General features: G+C 33.4%; 1 protein-coding gene across 2 annotated transcripts; it reads right to left on the bottom strand.

The window, feature by feature from the left end:
* Positions 1-4,214: 4,214 nt before the first annotated feature.
* LOC144569710 (luminal-binding protein 2) lies at positions 4,215-20,035 on the bottom strand. Of its 2 annotated transcripts, none has more exons than XM_078320180.1 (8): positions 19,807-20,035; positions 19,005-19,275; positions 18,596-18,810; positions 18,247-18,489; positions 17,586-18,065; positions 17,333-17,487; positions 17,147-17,229; positions 4,215-4,973 (listed from the first exon to the last, which is right to left on the bottom strand). In XM_078320180.1, the coding sequence occupies exons 1-8, from the start codon at positions 20,018-20,020 to the stop codon at positions 4,475-4,477; spliced, it is 2,160 nt and encodes a 719-aa protein (XP_078176306.1). In that variant the 5' UTR covers positions 20,021-20,035; the 3' UTR covers positions 4,215-4,474. The 2 variants fall into 2 exon arrangements, with proteins under 2 accessions (XP_078176306.1, XP_078176297.1); XM_078320171.1 differs by lacking the exon at positions 4,215-4,973 and adding an exon at positions 16,279-17,037.
* Positions 20,036-20,338: the final 303 nt, after the last annotated feature.

The raw sequence follows: 20,338 nt of genomic DNA, 5'->3' as shown, positions 1-20,338 counted from the left end.
AATTAATTGATCCAGAAATGGAATACACTTGTCAGATAGTGGCGGTAGAGATGTTGAAGGTGATGAGTCAACCTTTTCTATATTTGGGTGAATCTCCCGACCAAATTTGAAAATGTCATATATCCTATCCGATCTTCCATGCAATAGTCGATATTGTTAGTTGTCTACTTCCTTCAGCAACACCCCACCCCACCCCAAAAAAATAATGAGAAATTTAGATATATGCCCATCATAACTTGTTTGATTAGATATTTCCCCATCAAAACTTCAAAATTAGTTATTTCCCCATCTAAATATAACTATATTATAAATTTACCCATTTCTCAATTAAATCAATTAAAAATGATGATTAATAGTTATAAAAAAATAAAAAGCCAATTATACCCTTATTATGAAACCTTCTGTTATAATTGCACCTGCTTAAGGAGCTCTCCGTCCCAAAACCGGGCTTCTGATGCTCTGAACCACCGACCTCCAATATCTCCCTCCCTCTGTCTCATTGTTTATTGGGCTAAAATTTCTGTTAAACTTTTCCTTTGTTGGGCTATTATGTCATCTCAATTAAGGGTTAATTTAGACTCTATAACTTTTCAAAATTTGTACTCAATTTTTACAATTTGTGGTATACTTTTATTTTGCATCTGGAACTGGTAATTAGAGTCAACTTGAAGCCGTGGAGAAGATTTAATATAATTATTCTATCTTTTGAATGCACGTGTATTTTTGATGACTTAACCAGAAATTGACTTCCACCTGGAACACAATGTCACTGGATCCAACTACTTCGCATCACACACGGACCTATTGACTTGGCTCTGTGCACCACCCACTGACATGTTGTACGACCAACAGGAGTTCCGGTACCGTACCAGCAGCAGCATCAACAACTGTCTAATATGGCCTATGGGTCGCCGCCGAGCGAAAGCCATGGGTTCATCCCAGGGATCATAGAGGGGTACAATGTGGGCCAGTTTGAGAGCGTGCGGGGCGGGTCCAGGAGGCAGAGATGCTGTGGTTCGGCACTGAAGGGAATAAATTAAGAAGAAAATGAGAGAGAGGCTTGGTGAGAAGTATGAAATTATGCATTGCTCAAGGCTCTGATCCAGTGATCCCCAACAGAACCAAGGTACATGTACATTTGCTTCATTGTTTATGTTAATTGTATTTATAATTTCTCAAAAAATATATACATATGAGATATATTTATATATAGGATGATCAGGCAACATAGTGTCAGATGCCATAGATTACATCAACGAGTTGTGTCGAACTGTGAACGAGCTCAAGATCCTGGTAAAAAAGAAACAAATCCAGTGTCGACGTCTTTCAACAAAGATACTGATGCTGGCGATATGGAGAGCAATTTTGTAATGGACAAAGAGGGAGGGAGGTATTGGAGGTCGATGGTTCAAGGAGCTGGAACATCAGAAGCCCAGTTTTGGGACGGAGAGCTGCTTGAGCACATGCTAACACAAAAGGTTTGTAAGGTTATAATTGTCTTTTTATATTTTTATAACTATTAATCATTATTTTTAATTGATTTAATAGAGACATGGGTAAATTATAATATAGTTTTATTTAGATGGGGAAATCTAATTAAACAAGTTATGATGTGTATATATGTTAGTTGAGGAATAATATATGTTTCAATGGATCTCCTATCCCTTCTATATATATCAGAAACACAATTTTCATCATTAATTCATGGTTGGATCTTTGGACAGGAAATATGAAAAAGGAGGTGACAAAGCAGCTGCAAAGTCATCAAAACTTAAAAAGTGGAGACCTGGAGATATGGATATGAGAGGCACTGACCTTGGGTGAGAGGCAAGATTGACTGGTACAGGTGGTACCAGTGGAGGGGATGACAGTCTCTTTAGTAACTCTGTGTTCTGTGATAAGAACTGATTTCTATGTTTTATTCAACTGTATTGTTGAGCAGATGCTTTTATGTTGGTTTCTTTTTAAAAGCTTTGAGATGTAATAAAATGCTATGTGAGATGCTAGACTAAAAAATATGGTACATGTGTACCAGTAGGCAGTTTATTTTTTTGGGTTTGGGTTAAGGTTTTGAGTTTGGGATCCATCACCAATGATGCAAAACAGTATGTACTGAAACCCTGCTACTTCCTACTAATGGATCAATTAGAACAGTTCAGTAGCTAGTTTATGAGAGGTCCCCATGGGTTTTTCTAGGTTCAGGGCTTAATTTCGATTTTTTTCAGTACTGGTTACTGGTAATTAATACAACGGGATCTATAGCAGGCTTTTGTTTTAAAAAATAATAATAATAAGGAATTGCAACTTTCTTTTCGTATCTTGATTTTGCACTTGATGTGTTAAGTTAATTAATCCCGAAGTTTTTATTCATAGGAAAACAAAAATATATATATATAAAATAAGAGTCGTTGTATGAAAATTTTAAAAACATAAAGACAGTAATGGGCTATGGCGTCCCTGTGAGACTTTTAAATTTAATATTCAACCTAAAATAATATAAAATATGAAAATATGCATATCAAACATGATAAATTTATAAATAAAAAATTTAGTAAAAAATTATAAAAAATAGTAATTTTTTTTTTTTATAAATTAAACATGCATGATGAATAGATGTATCACTAACACTTGAAATGCATAATTCGTTTAAGTTGTGTATGATGGAAATGGGATGGTAATAGAGTTAGTTTAGTCTAAATGTTGACTAGTCAAACATACTTAACAGATTCGCATGCACAAACTCAATTCTATTCCTATCCAACTCAATGCCATTCCAAAAAATGACATGCTGCTGTTAAATTAATGTTAACAACACGACAGAGAGAGTTCCTCTTGACCCTTGTCGTTTTGTGATTGCTATTTTTGCTGATATTTCAAGATAAATTATTTGAACCGTCCGATTAAAAAATTAATGTATCGGATCGATAGGATGAAATCATGAGAGAAAACCCTTCCTTCCAAAATCAGATTGAGCTGACGCGTTCATTCTACGTGGCTGTTACGAGTCGTAGTTGATCCGATTGAATTTGAGCCGATTTGTGTCTATTTTCGAGCATAGGCGTATGTATATTTACAGGAACTGAAATAGACGGATCGGACATGGATCCAATAGTAGTAAAATTATATATATATATATATATATTTTTTTTTTTTGATACTTTACGGATTGGATATTAGACTAATATGAACATGAATACAGATCTGATCAAATATTTATTAAAAAAATATTAAAAAAATTATAATATTTATCTAATATTTAATAATAGTGAATAACATATTTTTTTTTATTTTATATTAATTTATATGATATATATTTATTATTAGAATAAAAATAATTAAAATTTAAAATTATATCCATATCAGTATTTGCACGAATATTTGAATATTGAATATTCATTTAAAATTTTTGAATTGGGATCGAATACCGATCAGATATTATCCGCTTTTCACCCCTATTTGGTGGAAGTAATATGGTAGAGAAGCAAACTGCGACTTCCTACAGCTCGCCATATTCTTATTATCGATTTGATAAATGACAAATATTTGAATTGTGATGGAAAGAGAAAGAGAATGAGAAGGGATAACTTTAGATGGAGAAGTGACTTCTGGGTCTTCTGAATTCCTTATTCTCTTTTCTCTATATATTTTATGTGTAAATTTGGATAGAAAATATCCATAAAGAAAAAAAAGATCAACCTTAATCTAGTAGAAAAAGGCAAAAAGAAGATCCACAACAATAAATGGATACTTACATGAGTAGAACTAGGGTGTTCTTAAGCTCACCAAAGTGTTTGGTGAGCTTGACTTCAAAACCCGTCAAATCGGTTTCAAATGACGAATCCGAACCGTTGGAACCCGTCTATTTTACGTGTGATGCGTCTACATGTGAAATTTTTTAACTTTCAAATTAGTTTAGTATAAAGTCAATTGGTCAAAATTAGAAGGTTAATAAATTAATTTTAGTGCATTCATTTTTTGAACATGTTTTGACCGCTTGACTTTATACTAAACTAATTCGAAAGTTCCAAAATTTCACATGTAAACTCATCACACATAAAATAGGCGGGTTCCAACGGTTCGGATTTGTCATTTGAAACTAATTTGATAGATTTTGGAGTCAAGCTCACCAAACACTTTGGTGAGCTTAAGAACACCCTAGTTCTACTCTACTTACATTATCCCTTGATTCATGCAAGCAAAAAGATCCACAACAATAAATGAAATACTAGAATTCATTGCTTCAAATTTTAACATATAGTATTCAAGTATCTTATCAAAATCAGGACCATTAGAATACAATCCTTGGTCTCAAAAAAGAAAAATGAAAAAAAGAAAAAATTATCCCAAACCAAATTAACCTGTTCCCACTAACAGAACAACTAATCACATGGGTAGGGGATTTAAAAATAAGAACAGATGAGTAGTAGTAAACAAAATCAAATAAAAACCTAATAACAAAATCCCATGAAACAGCCTACAGTTCATCATGATCATCTTCTTCGCTGCTCTCTGTACCTCCACCTGGAGCACCACCTGATCTCTGATAAACGGCCGAGATGATTGGGTTACATACCCCCTCAACCTCCTTCAACTTCTCTTCGTAATCTTCTTTCTCGGCACTTTGGTTGTCATCCAACCACTCCAAGGTCTCCTTTACAGCTTCCTCGATCTTCTCTTTCTCTTCGCTCTCCAATTTGTCCGCGAGTTTGTCCTTGTCACTGATCGTGTTCTTCATGTTGTACACGTAGGTCGAGAGAGAGTTCCTTGCATCGATCTTTTCCTTGATTTTCTTGCCCTCTTCTGCAAACTCCTCTGCCTCACGAACCATGCGCTCAATTTCTTCCTGACCGAGACGTCCTTTCTCGTTTGTGATTGTGATTTTCTCTGCTTTGCCGGTTGCCTTGTCCTCAGCCTTGACATTTAGAATGCCATTGGCATCAACTTCAAATGTAACTTCAATTTGAGGAGTACCCCTGTGAAAAACATGAGTGTTAGAGGGAGGGTAATTTTGTAAAATGTTATTTTATCTTATGTGATAAAAATAGAGGGCAAGAATGTCAAATGTAGATTAGTTTAGCCACAACATAGAGCAATCGAATATGTCTTCGCCCCCAATTAAGCCCTATTAGCTTCAAATCAAACAAAAATAGAAAGGTAAAGAAAAATTTTGGTACTTACTGAGGCAAGAAGAACACTTGAAACCGATCAAGGCACTTCACCATAAAGAATTAGGCACTTGGGCTTAAAAAAGAATGAGCTAGATCGCAGGTATTTGGATACGAGGTAGGAGCAGGGTCTAGTCAAAGCGGTGCGCAAAGTGCACAAAGGCGAGTCTCACGGGCAGCGGCACGTGAGGGGTCTCCCAAACTTCATGGAAGACGCAGTTAGGGAGTTGGAAGAGTCACTTTTGACTCCCGCACCAGTAAGAATGGAACTGGAATAGAAAGTCGGGATAGCTAGTCACTCCGTTACTGAGGAAAGAGAGGATGGCATTTCCATAAGTACACTCTCCTTCTTACTAAATCCTTATCCTGTCCTCTCTACTCGGGAACAATTCATTCTTCACTCGTACATAAGTAGAGGGCGTCGACAAGAGAGTTAGCGATCTACAGCTGGTGGACTGGTGGTGACACGGGCGGGCCCTGCTGGGGGAAAGGTTTTGGTCTTAGGGGGAGCAAGTTTGAGAGGAGGATAATAGAGCATGCACTTACTAAGGAGAAACCATTAGAGTCCCAGAAGCAGTTTTTAAAATGGGGGCAGATAAGGCACCTGGCCCTGATGGTTTCTCTATGGGCTTCTACCAGGAATGTTGGGATATTGTGAAATCTGACATCATGCAACTGGTACAGAGATTTATACAGGGGAAAGTGAAGATGGCTAAGTTGAACCAAGCTGCTGTTTTCTTAATTCCTAATAAAGGTAATCCCCAGACTGTAAAGGAGTACAGACCAATCAGCTTCATCAATTGTGTGTACAAAATCATTACTAAGGTGCTTTCTAACATATTGATGCCAGTGATTTAAAAAATCCCTAATACTCTTTCAGCTTTTATTAAGGGGAGGTATATATTTGACAGTGTAGTCACAGCCCAAGAAATCCTCCACTAGTGAAAACAGAAAAAGGAGAAAGGGGTGGAAGTTGGATTTTGAGAAAGCCATGACAAAGTGCACTAGGGGTATCTCAGAGAAGTATTGGTGCAAAGAGGGTTTTTTGCGACATGGGTATCCTGGATGATGGCATTACTGGGAAAGCAATTGATTCCAATTCGAGATGAGGACGAAAGGGAAGGTTGGGAGTGTCAAGGACGACTGATGAAGACCACCACAAAGGTCTCTTCAGTGAGTTCACCGGTTCCCTCGAAATCCATCCAAAAAGATGAGGGGTTTTGGTCTTTCGGGTCTGAGCTTATAAGCTTGACGGATAGGTCCTTCATCAAAGGGTTTCAGGTTGAATGAGCAAGCGTAAAGGTAAATGATTCATTACTTGCTGGAGAAATCAAAAATTTAGGTCACACGATAGGTTCGAACTAGTGCACAAGAGACGAGTGAGTACATTCTTCTATTAACCATTCACATTCAGATTCGAGTAGAGAGTGAGACTAGCCCTAATTCTCATAACCCATCAATGCCCGAGTACCATTCATTCCCTGTGAATCCGTGAAGTGTTTAATAAAGAGGGATAAACTTGCTCATCATACAGTAGGGTGAACTTTGTATTCTCTGAATCAAAGGCCAAGTCTCATTGTTCTAAGAGATATTCGTTCATCTTCTCATAGGCCAGCCGAATCTATATATGTAGTATAGGCCCTACCAAAACTATTTGAATAGGATTTTTATGAAGTAGGCGGTACTGCATTGGAAAGAATGTACGGGGGAAAAGAGATGTTGAAAGAAAAGCAAAGTTAACAAAGACCAACCTCCAATCTCGCATTGAAGAAACATTCCCTTTTCTTTCCCAAGCTATCGATTGAACTCTTTGCTAGAAGCTCTCTTTCTAGCCAAGTGAGTGGATCAATCGCGTGGATACTGATCTTAGCATACCAAGAGGCTGAGGTTATTTCCTGATGAGAGTAGGGTGTGTGACGACCTTAGCACCTATGTCGCATAAACACCAAAGCTCAGCTGAGAATTTGTTCCAAGCGATGGATGACTTCCAATCAACATAGTTACACCTAATCCAATTACAAAATTGTTTAAGTCTAGTATTGAATAATCAAAATCAAGATTTTAACAAACTGTACCAGTAGGAGAAGAACTATAAGAAAATGGTGCAGAGAATGATAGCGATCGGTACAAGGTGAAAATGGAACGCGGCGAAGCTGTCCTGCACAGCCTACTACTTCGATGTCTCTGACTGTGGGTCCCACATCGGCAGCTCGTCTAGCTTTGACCAACTAGAAATGCTCACTAGGCTCGAAGACCAGCTTTGACCAGCTTTAGAATAAGTTTTAAAATAAAAAAAACAATAAAATAAATAAATTTGTGAGTTTTTGAAGTTTAAAGGGATAAATATGTAATTTTAAAGTTTAGAAAGGGAAATATGTAATATTGAAGTTTTTGAGTGGTATACATGAAATTTTTTTTTTGAGATTTAGTTGAAAAGACAATTATTTATGTAAAAATTATTCACTTTATAAGTATAAATATTTCCATTCTTAGGTATAAATACTTTCGTGAATAAATATTAATACTTTCGAAGAAAAAAATCAGTGTTAGAGATTTTGTAGTCTCCAAAATAATTATAGAAGTTAAGTGTCGGGATAAATGTGAAAATTGAAGTGTGGGTACAATTATCATGATCCAAAATGTTTTAGGGTATATGTAAATTCTTTCAGCTTCTATATGTGAGAACTTTAAAAAGAATTGCATTTTATTTGTCTTCGCATATGAATAAACAATAAAATCAGTACTAGGCAATTTCTCCGTACAATTCTTACCTAACTCATCTGTAACTCATCTCTTTAGATAATTTTCGTCATCGCACAGTTCAGATTTTTATTTTCTTGGATATCACTAAAATTGTACGGTGTTGTGCGTTTTTGTAAAGAAGATTAAGATACGGAGAAAACAAAAGTGCAACTTACGATGCCCGAATTTGTTATAACTATGCCTGATTTGTTGTCAGGGGCGTGTGCAAGACAGAAAGATTTTCAACCTAGTAGAAACTCATTAGATAATCAAGTATTAAATAAAATATGATAAAAAAAGAGAGAAAATAATATTCTTTTACATATTAAAAAGAAAAAGAAAAAAAAGACTAGATACTAAATAGTTAAGTTGATGAAGCAACATTTCCTCTACGGGTCTTGATAGTTTGGAAATTTTAATTCTTTCATCATTCATACCATTAAGCAAATCCCTCACTAACCAACAAATCATTTATTGATCTCCCTCTCAATCTAAAGTTCTAAACTCTAATTTGCAATGTTACAAGACCAGCAAATAAAAATAAAGTTAGGATTCTAACTTACCAGCGGTCAGTAGACTAGAGGAGACGAGGAGGCGAGCAACTGCAGTTGTCAGCAGCGGAGAAGCGGAGAGTCAATCTGCATCGCAATTTTTTATTAAAAAAAACAGAGTCGCCTTTGTCATTGAGAGCGGTATTTTTTTTTTTTTTTGCGTAATTGCGTTCGATCTATTTCATTAAAGAGCAATAGGTCACTAATTCGGCCTATGTACCTAACTGATTTTATTTTTATTTCTTATTTGTTCTCTGTTTTAGGCTATGATTTTAGATTAGCCCAATTTTGAATTGCGCACATAAATTACTTTGAATATTAATTACTGCATCTCTCTCTAAATTTTGGACTGTTGCTAATCATTTTTGGCTGCGCACAAAAAAATAAAAAGAGGGAGGGCTCAAATGCCTTAATTTTTTATGCCTCTATTTTTTAAAACATTAATAATGCAAAATTTAAAACTTAAAAAGTTAAAATAAAACCGTTAGATATGATTTACATCATTTTATCTATGCACATGTAAAAAATTATAACATTTCAATTTTGTTTTGACTGTCATCAAGAGTTTGTAAAAAACGCACTAATGTGGATAATTTCTAGACATTGATTTTTCAACTTATTCATTCACATATAAATAAAATTGAAATGCGATAAAAAATTTATGAGCACATAGAGAAAATAACATAGATCACATTTAGCAGTTTTATTTTAGAAATGTGAACCCTCATCAAAAAAAAAAAATGCAAATTGTATATTGTGTGGACTGTTGCAAAAGTATATATTCAGAATAAAACATTTATTTTTTTCAAAAGGAGACAAAAGCTAAAAGCTCAAAATCAAGTACGTGAAAACTATTTTTAAATTTTCAGGATGCCCTACCTTACAATATATTGAGTCTGTCCTGATCTGTTATAACTATATATGATATAAGAATCAGTCTTTAATCTAGTAGTAAATGCACATAACTTCTATATATATAAAAAGTCATAGATTCGGAACTTACAAAATAGTGAAATCATCTTTAATTTAAACATGGATTTAAAAAAAAACTGATAGACTAGATTTTCACCTTTTATTTTTTATTTTTAAAAATATGCATGATATGTGACAATGTATGAATTCATTGTAGATCGCATCCAATGACATTGAGCCACAGATAATATATATCAGGAAATAAGAATCACATATTAGTGCGACTGTACATTTCAAACGAAAAAAATACAACAATTTTGTTTTTATAAATAAAATGTAGCAAAAAACATAATCACGTATTACATATAATATTCAAACTCTTCTGAAATTCGTGATGGCACATCTATGCATTCTCGTGATGAAGTATATATCAATTTTGTTTTAATGAATTTGACTGTTTTTTGTTCCATAATTAATTTCTTTTTGTTTAAATTAAATAATTGCATTTTTAAGATATTAAAAATATAATAGTCAAATATACTAAAACATTTAATTAATAAAACAAAAAAAAAATATTTTTTCTCATTAATCATTCAAACAAAAAAAATATATATATGTTAATCAATCTTTCCATTTCTTTTCATTCCCTTCTATTTTTCACATTTTCCTCGCGCTCTCCATCCAAACAAGGTGTGAGTCGGTTCTCCTGTCAAGCGCTCTGCTCAGCCACGCTCCGTCCTCTCCATCGATGCCAGTGGCCAGAGGATCGTACCGCTCTCTCTCTCTGCCTAAACACAAGCACTGCACTGCGGAGCACGGTATCTATATATCAACATTGCAAAGTACCAAAATAACGATTTTAATTCGTATAAATTATTTGCCAATATATGCTGTCGGTCCTCTTTTAAACAATTGAGATTGATGTTCTTTGTTCTTTGCAATTTATAAATGTAAATTCTGGTCCTGTTGTCAGCGCAAAGGAGGCTAGAAATTATAATTTTTTTTTTTGGTGAATTGTGTACCGCTCGGAGTCTGGACCAATGGACCATATAAGAGTGATGATAAGTTATGCATCTAAAAGAAAATTTTAAATTTTGGTTATGCTTGCTAAGTTATGAAGGGCATTTTGGTCTTGTGGAGTCAAATTTTTAAATCCAATTTATCATAACACTATGACAAGAACGGATTTGCCAAGCAACATTTTCACTCCTTTGAATAGTTGAAGAACACGATTCTAATACCGTTTCATTGATTTACCAAATGACCCCTTTATTTATTTTTTTATCTTTTCCTCTGGATTAGCAAAAAAAGGCACACTGTTGCAAATTATATATAAATAAATTTATCATCTGATTGTAATTCGAACAGGGTAACTAATAAGCAAAAGAAGATGCTTCAAGTGAAAATAGCTCCTTCATTTGTGAAGCCAAGCTCGACAAGTTTTATCAACATGGTGGAATCTTTGGAAACAGAGAAACAAATGGGTGTTGGAAGGAAAGAAGCCAAATTATCGCAGCCTAGCAGAGCATGCGGTACAGGAGCCAGGAGGGAGTTTGCATTGTTAGATACTGGTAACATTGTTAGATATGTGCCTCCGGTTTTGGTAATAAATAAAGAACTCATTTCGATCTGAACAGAAAATTTAGGCGAATATTTTAACAACGTAGTTTTGGCTTTATGAAGCGGACGGATATAGAATCAAAATAGCGGTGCTAGGGTTTTTGCGCTGCATGAAGCCAAATATACTCTGTTAACATATTTACAGAGCAGTTCATTTGTGGCTAGATGGGTTTTATCCGTACGGAAGTCTTTTATTCCAATTTCCAACAATACCAATATTTTGGTTTGGATTTATTCTCTTTTCAGTTTTTTGGAGAGTAAATTATATCCGATTACGTCTGGGGCAGATAATTTTATGTATACCTCTCAAAAATCTTGAAATTGCATATATTATTTTTAATTTATAATATCGTGTTATCTCTTTAAATTTGAAAATTTCACATATTTATCCAATTTATTGCATTTTTTAATTAAAATTCAATTTTGAATTTATAAAGTTTCTATTTAACTCTTTATTAAAAATAAAAATATGTAGTTTGTATGAGAAATATGTTTAGTCTTCTAATTGATCAATTTCAATCTTCTGAGGATAAGTGGTTCATTTCTTTACTTGTGACGCATAGACAATGACATTTAAAACACACGTTTCAAGTTAAAAAAAATTTGAACAATTTGCCATCAAAGCTGGCCAGTTAGAAAATTGAACATTTCGCTTAAACAAGCTACATATTTTTAATTTTTTTTTAGTAAATGATAAATGAGTTAATAGAAAAGACAATATATTAGATAAATTTGTGAGTTATTTTTTTTAACGTAGAGGGATATATATTGATATTATACATTTTAGAAGAGAATATATGCAATGTCGATATTTTAAGGGAAATACATGAAATCTCTACATTTATTATTGTTGTAAAGAACCGCTACGGATATGTAAATATTAAAAAAAATGTTGATAAAAAGCTCTATAAAAACGGAACGCTCATTTAAGAGGCGACGGCTTTTATGCTGTTATTGTTACAATTTGATCAATTCTATGTTTTGGTGAGGGATCATATCTTTTTTCTTTTAGCATAGTAATCAGTGCGTCATAATAATTGAGAGCAAAAATTATAAATATGCAATGATCGAAATTGCTTACGGCAACCATGAATTTTAGTGGATTTGGTTCATGTGTTCTTTCATCATTAATTGTTGATTTTCCTGGCATCATGGAATAGTAATGTGATTTTTTTTTCACCGACTAATTAATAAATTTACTGTATTTTTCAACTTTCAGAAATTATCCATATTAGTGTATTTTTAAAGCTCAACAATCAAAATATAATTAAAATGTTATAATCTTATAGTTAATTTTGAAAATACGAAGTAGATCATATCTTATAGTTAATTTTGACATTTAAGCTAAAGATTTTAATTTATTAAAGTTTAACAAAATAGAGGCACAAAAAATTTAAAGCATTTAAGCCCCCCTCTAGAAGATAAGTCTCATGTTTACATATCTTGTTTGAGATGAAAATAATTTAGGAATGAATTATTAGCAGTCATTAGAAACAAATTAATTTTTAATTATCCTTAAATTATGGGAATCTAAAACACCACCTTAAAAAAATAAGATTTATCTTCTTACTTTTTACTTTTTATCCTCTGTAATTTAGGCTGTATGTATATTTTGAAACTCCTTTAAAGAATGGATAGAGGATAGAGGATAGATGATAGTAAGATATTATAGAACTAAAAAAATTAAATTCAAAGACTTGATAAACTTAATTTTAAATCGTCAAATTGGTTTCTTAATTACAACAAACTTAAATATTAATCTTAATATATTTCACAGGTTAAATGTCCAAGTTAAAAAAATTTTGAACTCAGTTAAATACTCAAGATTGAGGCTATGGTAATATATATATTATCCAATAGTTCAGGTTATGGATTCATATTTTTATTCTTAAAATTAAAATAGTCGATATGAACTGTTGAATATGATTCAGATGAAAATGTACCAACAAACCAAATTTTACATTTTTGTTAGATAGATAGAAAATCACTTGATTTGAAAATTATGGACAATTCAAGAGTAGTGATTTTCTATATATCTAAAAAATAGTACAAAATTTTCAAAAAATAAAAATTTTAGTTTGTAAGTATATATTCATATAAGGATCACATTTAAAGGTTCGGATCGAATATTTGAACTTCAAAAACAAAAATATTAATTCATAGCATGGATTAGATTGATCTGTAATACAAAGATCATTGGTCTCGTTTATGTAACTTATGAAGCATTCATAGTAAAATGTTTTACGTACGTTATATATATAATTAAGAGGTTGAATAACAAATTATTTTGATGTGTTCGTTCCCAACAACCTTCATTCCATGGGCTTACACATTCACAATAATAAAAATATATATATAATTTAGAACAAAAAATATAATTTAAAATAGATAAGACAAACATTTGAAAATTAATTTAGCTTATTATAGAATTTGAAACTGAGCATTTATTATTAAAAAAATGAATCCTATTATGTTGGTTTATTAATAAATTTTTCAAGATTTGAAAATTAATTTAGCTTATTATAGAATTTGAAACTGAGGATTTATTCATTAAAAAAATGAATCCTATTATGTTGGTTTGTTAATAAATTTTTCAAGATTAATGTACAAAGGCGTTAAATAAAATTTTTTACTTGTGTGATACAAGTAAAATTTATTACAATATGACTTATTTCCTTATCATTTATAATTCTATAATCCATATTAATATAAGTTACATTAAATGTGACATATATAATTTATATTGTTGATATTTCCAGTTTAAAGAATAGAATTTTTTTTAATTAATTACATATAGATTTTGACGTGAATCTCAAGTTTCAACTAAATCGATTTACCCTCCCTTTTGCACTAATTACAATTATTTGATATTCTCCAATATCTAATAAAAGGACAATTGCATAAATCATACTCCATATTATGTGTTTATATTAAGCAAGAAATATTCTATATTTTGCAATTTCATCAATATATAACGAAAGAAATGGATATTTTAAAACTAATAAATTGTTTTCATACAAAATTCATTTTGCATCACACAAATTACATTACTTTAATTGAACGTCCCAGCACATGAAGATCAAAATTAATTATTTTGCCGAAATAAATTATTTTTCATACAAAATTCATTTTGCATCACACTAACCATATGACTTTAATTGAACATCCCAACACATGAAGATCACAATTAATTGTTTCGCCGAAATTTGATTAACTTCTCAATTTATTAAAATTTTCTTTTTGTGTACTTACAACATGAAAATGAGTAGGTCCCTAATACAACGAGCCGGGCTTAAATCTCACATGCGAAGCCATTAAGGACCTAAAGTTTTTAGTGAAAAATGCACCTAAAATGACAGAGGGTTATGAGAACATGTGTATAACAATTAATCTTAAAAAGCCTGCTAACAATCGCTTGATTTGAAATCTTGTATGAATATTAAATAGTATCGCTCAAATATAAATCTAATACTAATATTAGTGGTTAGTTTAAGATTTTAAAATATAATAGTCAAATATACTGAAAATATTTAATTAATCAAACAAAAAATAAAATGAAAAAAGATATTAAATTTGTTTTTTCTTGTTAATCATTCAAACAAAAGAAAATAATATGTTAATCAATCTTTCTATTTCTTTTCATTCCCTTCTATTTTTCAAACAAAAAATAGTATGTTAATCAATCAAATTTTTAAATCCAATTCATCATAACACTATGCCAATAATGGATTTGTTTAACTGAGAAGTTTCCGGGGTCGTCATCTAGAATTATATATATCTGAATGTTTCTTTCATAAATATTTGGTTCAAATAATTTGGTTTCCATTGTTAGAGAAATTACAATCAATTATTTATTTACTAATACTATAAGAAAGTAAAAATGTTCTTATATAGTCTGAACAATATGTTAAACACTCAACATACTTCCAACATTATTATTTGTGACTTTTAAATTTAATGTTGAACCTAAAATAATATAAAATATGAATATATGCATATCAAACATGATAAATTTATAAATAAAAAATTTAGTAAAAATTTGTAAAAATAGTAATTTTTTGTATTTTACAATATTTGTATATATAGATCTTAATTACGTGCTTGAATTTCCTGTCCACAATTAAACATGCATGATGAATAAATATATGCACAATTTATTTTAAGTTGTGTCTTAATTTTCAAATTTTATGCACAAACTCGATCCTATTCCTATCCAACTTAAATGGCATCCCAAAAAATGACCTCCTGTTAAATTAATGTTAACAACGCGGCAGAGAGAGTTCCTCTTGACCCTTGTCGTTTTATGATTGTAATTTTCGCTCATATTTCGAGATAAATTATTTGAACCGTCCGATTAAAAATTAATGCATTGGATCGATAAGATGAAATCGGGAGAGAAAACCAACCCTTCAAAAATCAGATTGAGCTGACGCGTTCATTCTACGTGGCTGTTAACAGTCGCACTTGATCCAATAGAATTTGGGCCGATTTTGTATCTATTTTCGAGGAAAGGCATCTCTGTATTTATAGGAACTGAAATATATTCATCTCTATTTTCGATACGGATCCGACGGTGGTAAAATTATATTTGTACCGTTTTTATGTTTTTTATACGTATACGGATCGAATATAGACGAATACAAATATGGATACGGATCTGATCGAATATCAAAACAATATCAAAATTCATAATATCAATTTAATTACAATAAATAACATATTTCTTTTTTATAATTTATATTAATCTATATAATATATATTTATTTTATTTGAATATAAATAATTAAATTTAAAATCATATCTTTATCCACACTGATTGAATACCATTATCCGCTCCGTTTTCACCCCTATTTGGTGGATGTAATACTGTAGTAGAGAAAAACAAATTGCGACTTCTAGACACTCTACAGCTCATCATATTCTTATTATCTGATTTGTTAAATGACAAATATATAAATTGGGATGGAAAGAGAAAGAGAGAGAGAGAATGAGAAGGGATAATTTGGATGGAGAAGTGACCTCTGGGTCTTCTGAATTCCTTATTCTATTTTCTCTATATATTTTATTCGTAAATTTGGATAGAAAATATCCATAAAAAAAAAATCAACCTTTATCTAGTAGCAAACAAAAGGCAAAACCTCCGTATGAGAGAAATAAAGAAATTTGAACATTTCCATATTAAAAAATTGTTACTGGGAGTCTGGGATACAATAATTGGAAAGCAAACACGAAAAGGATACTTAACATTATCCCTTGATTCATGCAAGCAAAAAGAAGATCCACAACAATAAATGAAATACTAGAATTCATTGCTTCAAATTTTAACATATAGTATTCAAGTATCTTATCAAAATCAGGACCATTAGAATACAATCCTTGGTCTCAAAAAAGAAAAATGAAAAAAAGAAAAAATTATCCCAAACCAAATTAACCTGTTCCCACTAACAGAACAACTAATCACATGGATAGGGGATTGAAAAATAAGAACAGATGAGTAGTAGTAAACAAAATCAAATAAAAACCTAATAACAAAATCCCATGAAACAGCCTACAGTTCATCATGATCATCTTCTTCGCTGCTCTCTGCACCTCCACCTGGAGCACCACCCGATCTCTGATAAACGGCCGTGATGATTGGGTTACATACCCCCTCAACCTCCTTCAACTTCTCTTCGTAATCTTCTTTCTCGGCACTTTGGTTGTCATCCAACCACTCCAAGGTCTCCTTTACAGCTTCCTCGATCTTCTCTTTCTCTTCGCTCTCCAATTTGTCAGCGAGCTTGTCCTTGTCACCGATTGTGTTCTTCATGTTGTACACGTAGGTCTCGAGGGAGTTCCTTGCATCAATCTTTTCCTTGACTTTCTTGTCCTCTTCGGCAAACTCCTCTGCCTCACGAACCATGCGCTCAATTTCTTCCTGACTGAGACGTCCTTTCTCGTTTGTGATTGTGATTTTCTCTGCCTTGCCGGTTGCCTTGTCCTCAGCCTTCACATTTAGAATGCCGTTGGCATCAACTTCAAATGTAACTTCAATCTGAGGAGTACCCCTGTCAAAAACATGAGTGTTAGAGCAAGGGTAATTTTGTAAAATGCTATTTTACCTTGTGTGATAAAAATAGAGGGCAAGAATGTAAAAATTTGGGAATGAGCACTGACCTTGGTGCAGGTGGAATGCCAGAGAGATCAAACTTGCCGAGAAGCCTGTTGTCCTTGGTCATACTTCTCTCACCCTCAAACACCTACAAAGAATGAAACATCTTGGTTAGGTTGTGCCAATTCATTACATACTACTACTAATCGAAGAGAAACCAGGAAGGATTGAATTGATGATTTTATTTATACCTGAATGGTGACAGTGGTTTGTTGATCTTGATAGGTGGTGAAAACCTGAGACTTCTTGGTGGGGATTACACTGTTCCTTGGGATAAGCTTGGTCATCACTCCACCAACAGTCTCAATACCCAAGGTAAGAGGTGCAACATCCAAAAGAAGGATATCTGTTCACCAATTATCAGTATAAAGAACCAATTAGACCACAATAACTTGCCAAATATTTTAAGTTCTTTCATCAAAAATTGAAATCGAGGAAATTTACCTTTGGTCTCATCGCCTCCCTCACCACTAAGAATACCTCCCTGGACAGCAGCACCATAAGCAACAGCCTCATCAGGGTTGACACCCTTGCTTGGTTCTTTGCCATCAAAGAAGTCCCTCAACAACTGTTGAACCTTGGGAATTCTGGTGCTTCCACCAACAAGCACGATCTCATCAATCTGGCTTTTCTCAAGGCCGGCATCATCCATGGCCTTCTTCACGGGACCCATGGTCTTCCTGAACAGATCATTGTTCAGCTCCTCAAAGCGGGCCCGGGTTAGTGGTTCGGACAAGTCAACACCATCAAAGATTGACTCGATCTCAACACGGACTTGATGTTGGTTGCTGAGGGCACGCTTGGCACGCTCGGCTTCTCTCCTGAGTTTACCAAGAGCCCTGTTGTCCTTGCTGATGTCCTTGCCATGCTTCTTCTTGATCAACTTGATGAAATACTCCATAATTCTCTGATCAAAGTCCTCACCTGAACATTAATTGATAACTTAGTTACAGTGATTGAAATATAGTTGTGAACAGTAATTGTTTTCGATTAAATTACAGTTATTTGACAATTATGATTGGCCCAAAATTTGCATATCAAGTGTATTTCTTCTAAAATTATACAACTATGAAGCTTAGAGAAATGACATAAGAAGAAAAATTACCTCCAAGATGGGTATCACCATTGGTGGCCAAGACCTCAAAAACACCATTGTCAATGGTCAATATGCTCACATCAAAAGTACCACCACCAAGGTCAAATACAAGGATGTTCTTCTCACCACCCTTCTTATCCAATCCATAGGCAATAGCAGCAGCAGTTGGTTCATTGATAATCCTAGCCACATTCAAGCCAGCAATTATACCAGCATCCTTGGTTGCCTGTCTCTGTGCATCATTGAAGTATGCTACAATGTTCAACAACAAAAACATTAGAACTTCAGTATTTGACTTATACATGAAACCAAAAGCATGAGAAATTAAAAAACTTCTGAATTTTGCATTTTTAGTTACCTGGGACAGTGACAACGGCATCCTTGATTTTCTTTCCAAGGTAGGCCTCAGCAGTCTCCTTCATTTTGGTCAAAATCATGGCACTAATTTCTTCAGGACTGAAGACCTTGATCTCACCATCTGTGATTTTGACCTGGATGTATGGTTTACCATCCTTGTTGACAATCTTGTATGGGACCAACTTCATGTCCCTTTGGACCTCTTTGTCCTCAAACCTAGATAATAAAAAAACAATTGAGCATTAGTTACAATTGTCAGAGAGAAATGGCTCACCCGACATTGTAATTCCTACTTAAAAGGTTAATTTTCCCTTTGAAAACATAATTTTGGATTACTTCTAATATGGACATGAATTATGAAACGAAATGCACATGTTAGATTGATAATTTAAGATAGAAATGGTGCTTACTTCCTTCCAATCAGACGTTTGACATCAAAGATGGTCCTCTCGGCATTGACGGCCGCCTGATTCTTTGCGGCCTCACCAATGAGTCTCTCTGTATCAGTAAATGCCACCCAAGATGGCGTGATACGGTTTCCCTGGTCATTGGCTATAATCTCCACATGACCATTCTTGTACACACCCACACAAGAGTAAGTGGTTCCCAGATCTATGCCAATAACTGTGCCAAGTTTGGAAGCAGCTTCCTCCTTTGCAGAGGAGAATCCAAACAACGAGACTGAATAGAAAAACAAAGATTTATAAATATTTTTTAACATTTTCTGTATATATATTCCATCAAATAGGATATATGATTTTCTCAAATGAGGCTCCAAAGAAGGATGCATTTCACCTTAGGTAATATTGAAAGGTCAAAAAGTTTCCCAAATGCTTAATTTACCAGATTAATTGTTCTTGCATCAAAAATATCTCAGTATATACATGATGTGATTGAACTTTAATTCGGTATCTAAAGCATCTAATACAAATCAGGGAAAATTTTAACCGATCTAATATATTTAACAAGTTAAATTACTTGCAGATCTATTTATGTAGCGTAGATTTGATCGCCATGATTGGAAATTGAACTAACTCTTACTAACATCACACTATGTTTCCAGGCTACAGAACCTAAACTTAACCAAATCTAACATCTGAGCACTTCGGATTGTATAAAATCAAATAGCAGTTCAAAATCCAGCAAAATGCTAGATCAGATTGATTCGAACTTGCTTAAAAATCTAAACAATGACAGATCAGATCCACTTACCCGCTAGCAAGAGTCCGAAGAAGATCGCCGATCGTCGACCCCTCATTTCTCTGTCTCTCTGTCTGTCTTTCTTCTCTCCTTCGTAGGGTTTTTGTTCGCTTGCTCTCTCGCTTTGTTTCGCTTCTCTTTTTTTAACACTTGAACAAACGGAGGGGTGATTCGATTTATTTATAGTGTGCTTCGCAGTTGGGTTTCGAGAGAGAAAACATGTCATTGTGATTACGTGGCCCAATGAGAAGGTCGAAAGAGTGTGTTTGGTCCAATAAGAATTGGACATGCTGTTGGGATGACGATAACCGTCCGTTTGTCGATCTGGCGGTCCAGAAGTCTCCATTCCTTTCCCGAACACGTAATATTCGGGTAAAGATTTTAACAGAGTAATTTTAGCTTCATGCAGCGCACACAATGTAGAATCAACAAAGAGTTTAATTTGGTTCTTGCGCTGCATAAAGTGAAAAATACTCTGTTAAAATCTCCACTCAATAATTCAAACGTGATTTTTTCTTTTCTTAATATTTCTGTTTGGAAGCTG

The sequence above is a fragment of the Carex rostrata genome, chromosome 2, assembly GCF_964058835.1.
Source record: "Carex rostrata chromosome 2, lpCarRost1.2, whole genome shotgun sequence".
Lineage (NCBI taxonomy): Eukaryota > Viridiplantae > Streptophyta > Magnoliopsida > Poales > Cyperaceae > Carex > Carex rostrata.
Note: the sequence above shows the minus strand (reverse complement) of the source record. Positions and strands in the feature narration are given on the sequence as shown.

What these genes read in the sequence shown, in the direction of transcription:
- LOC144569710 (XM_078320180.1), bottom strand. Translation starts at nt 20,020, where the DNA reads ATGACATGTTTTCTCTCTCGAAACCCAACTGCGAAGCACACTATAAAT. An exon ending in TGCCGTTGTCACTGTCCCAG is followed by an intron (nt 18,490 to 18,595) that starts GTAACTAAAAAT and finishes TGAACATTGTAG; the next exon opens with CATACTTCAATGATGCACAG. An exon ending in GGCATTCCACCTGCACCAAG is followed by an intron (nt 4,974 to 17,146) that starts GTCAGTGCTCAT and finishes TGTTTTTCACAG; the next exon opens with GGGTACTCCTCAAATTGAAG.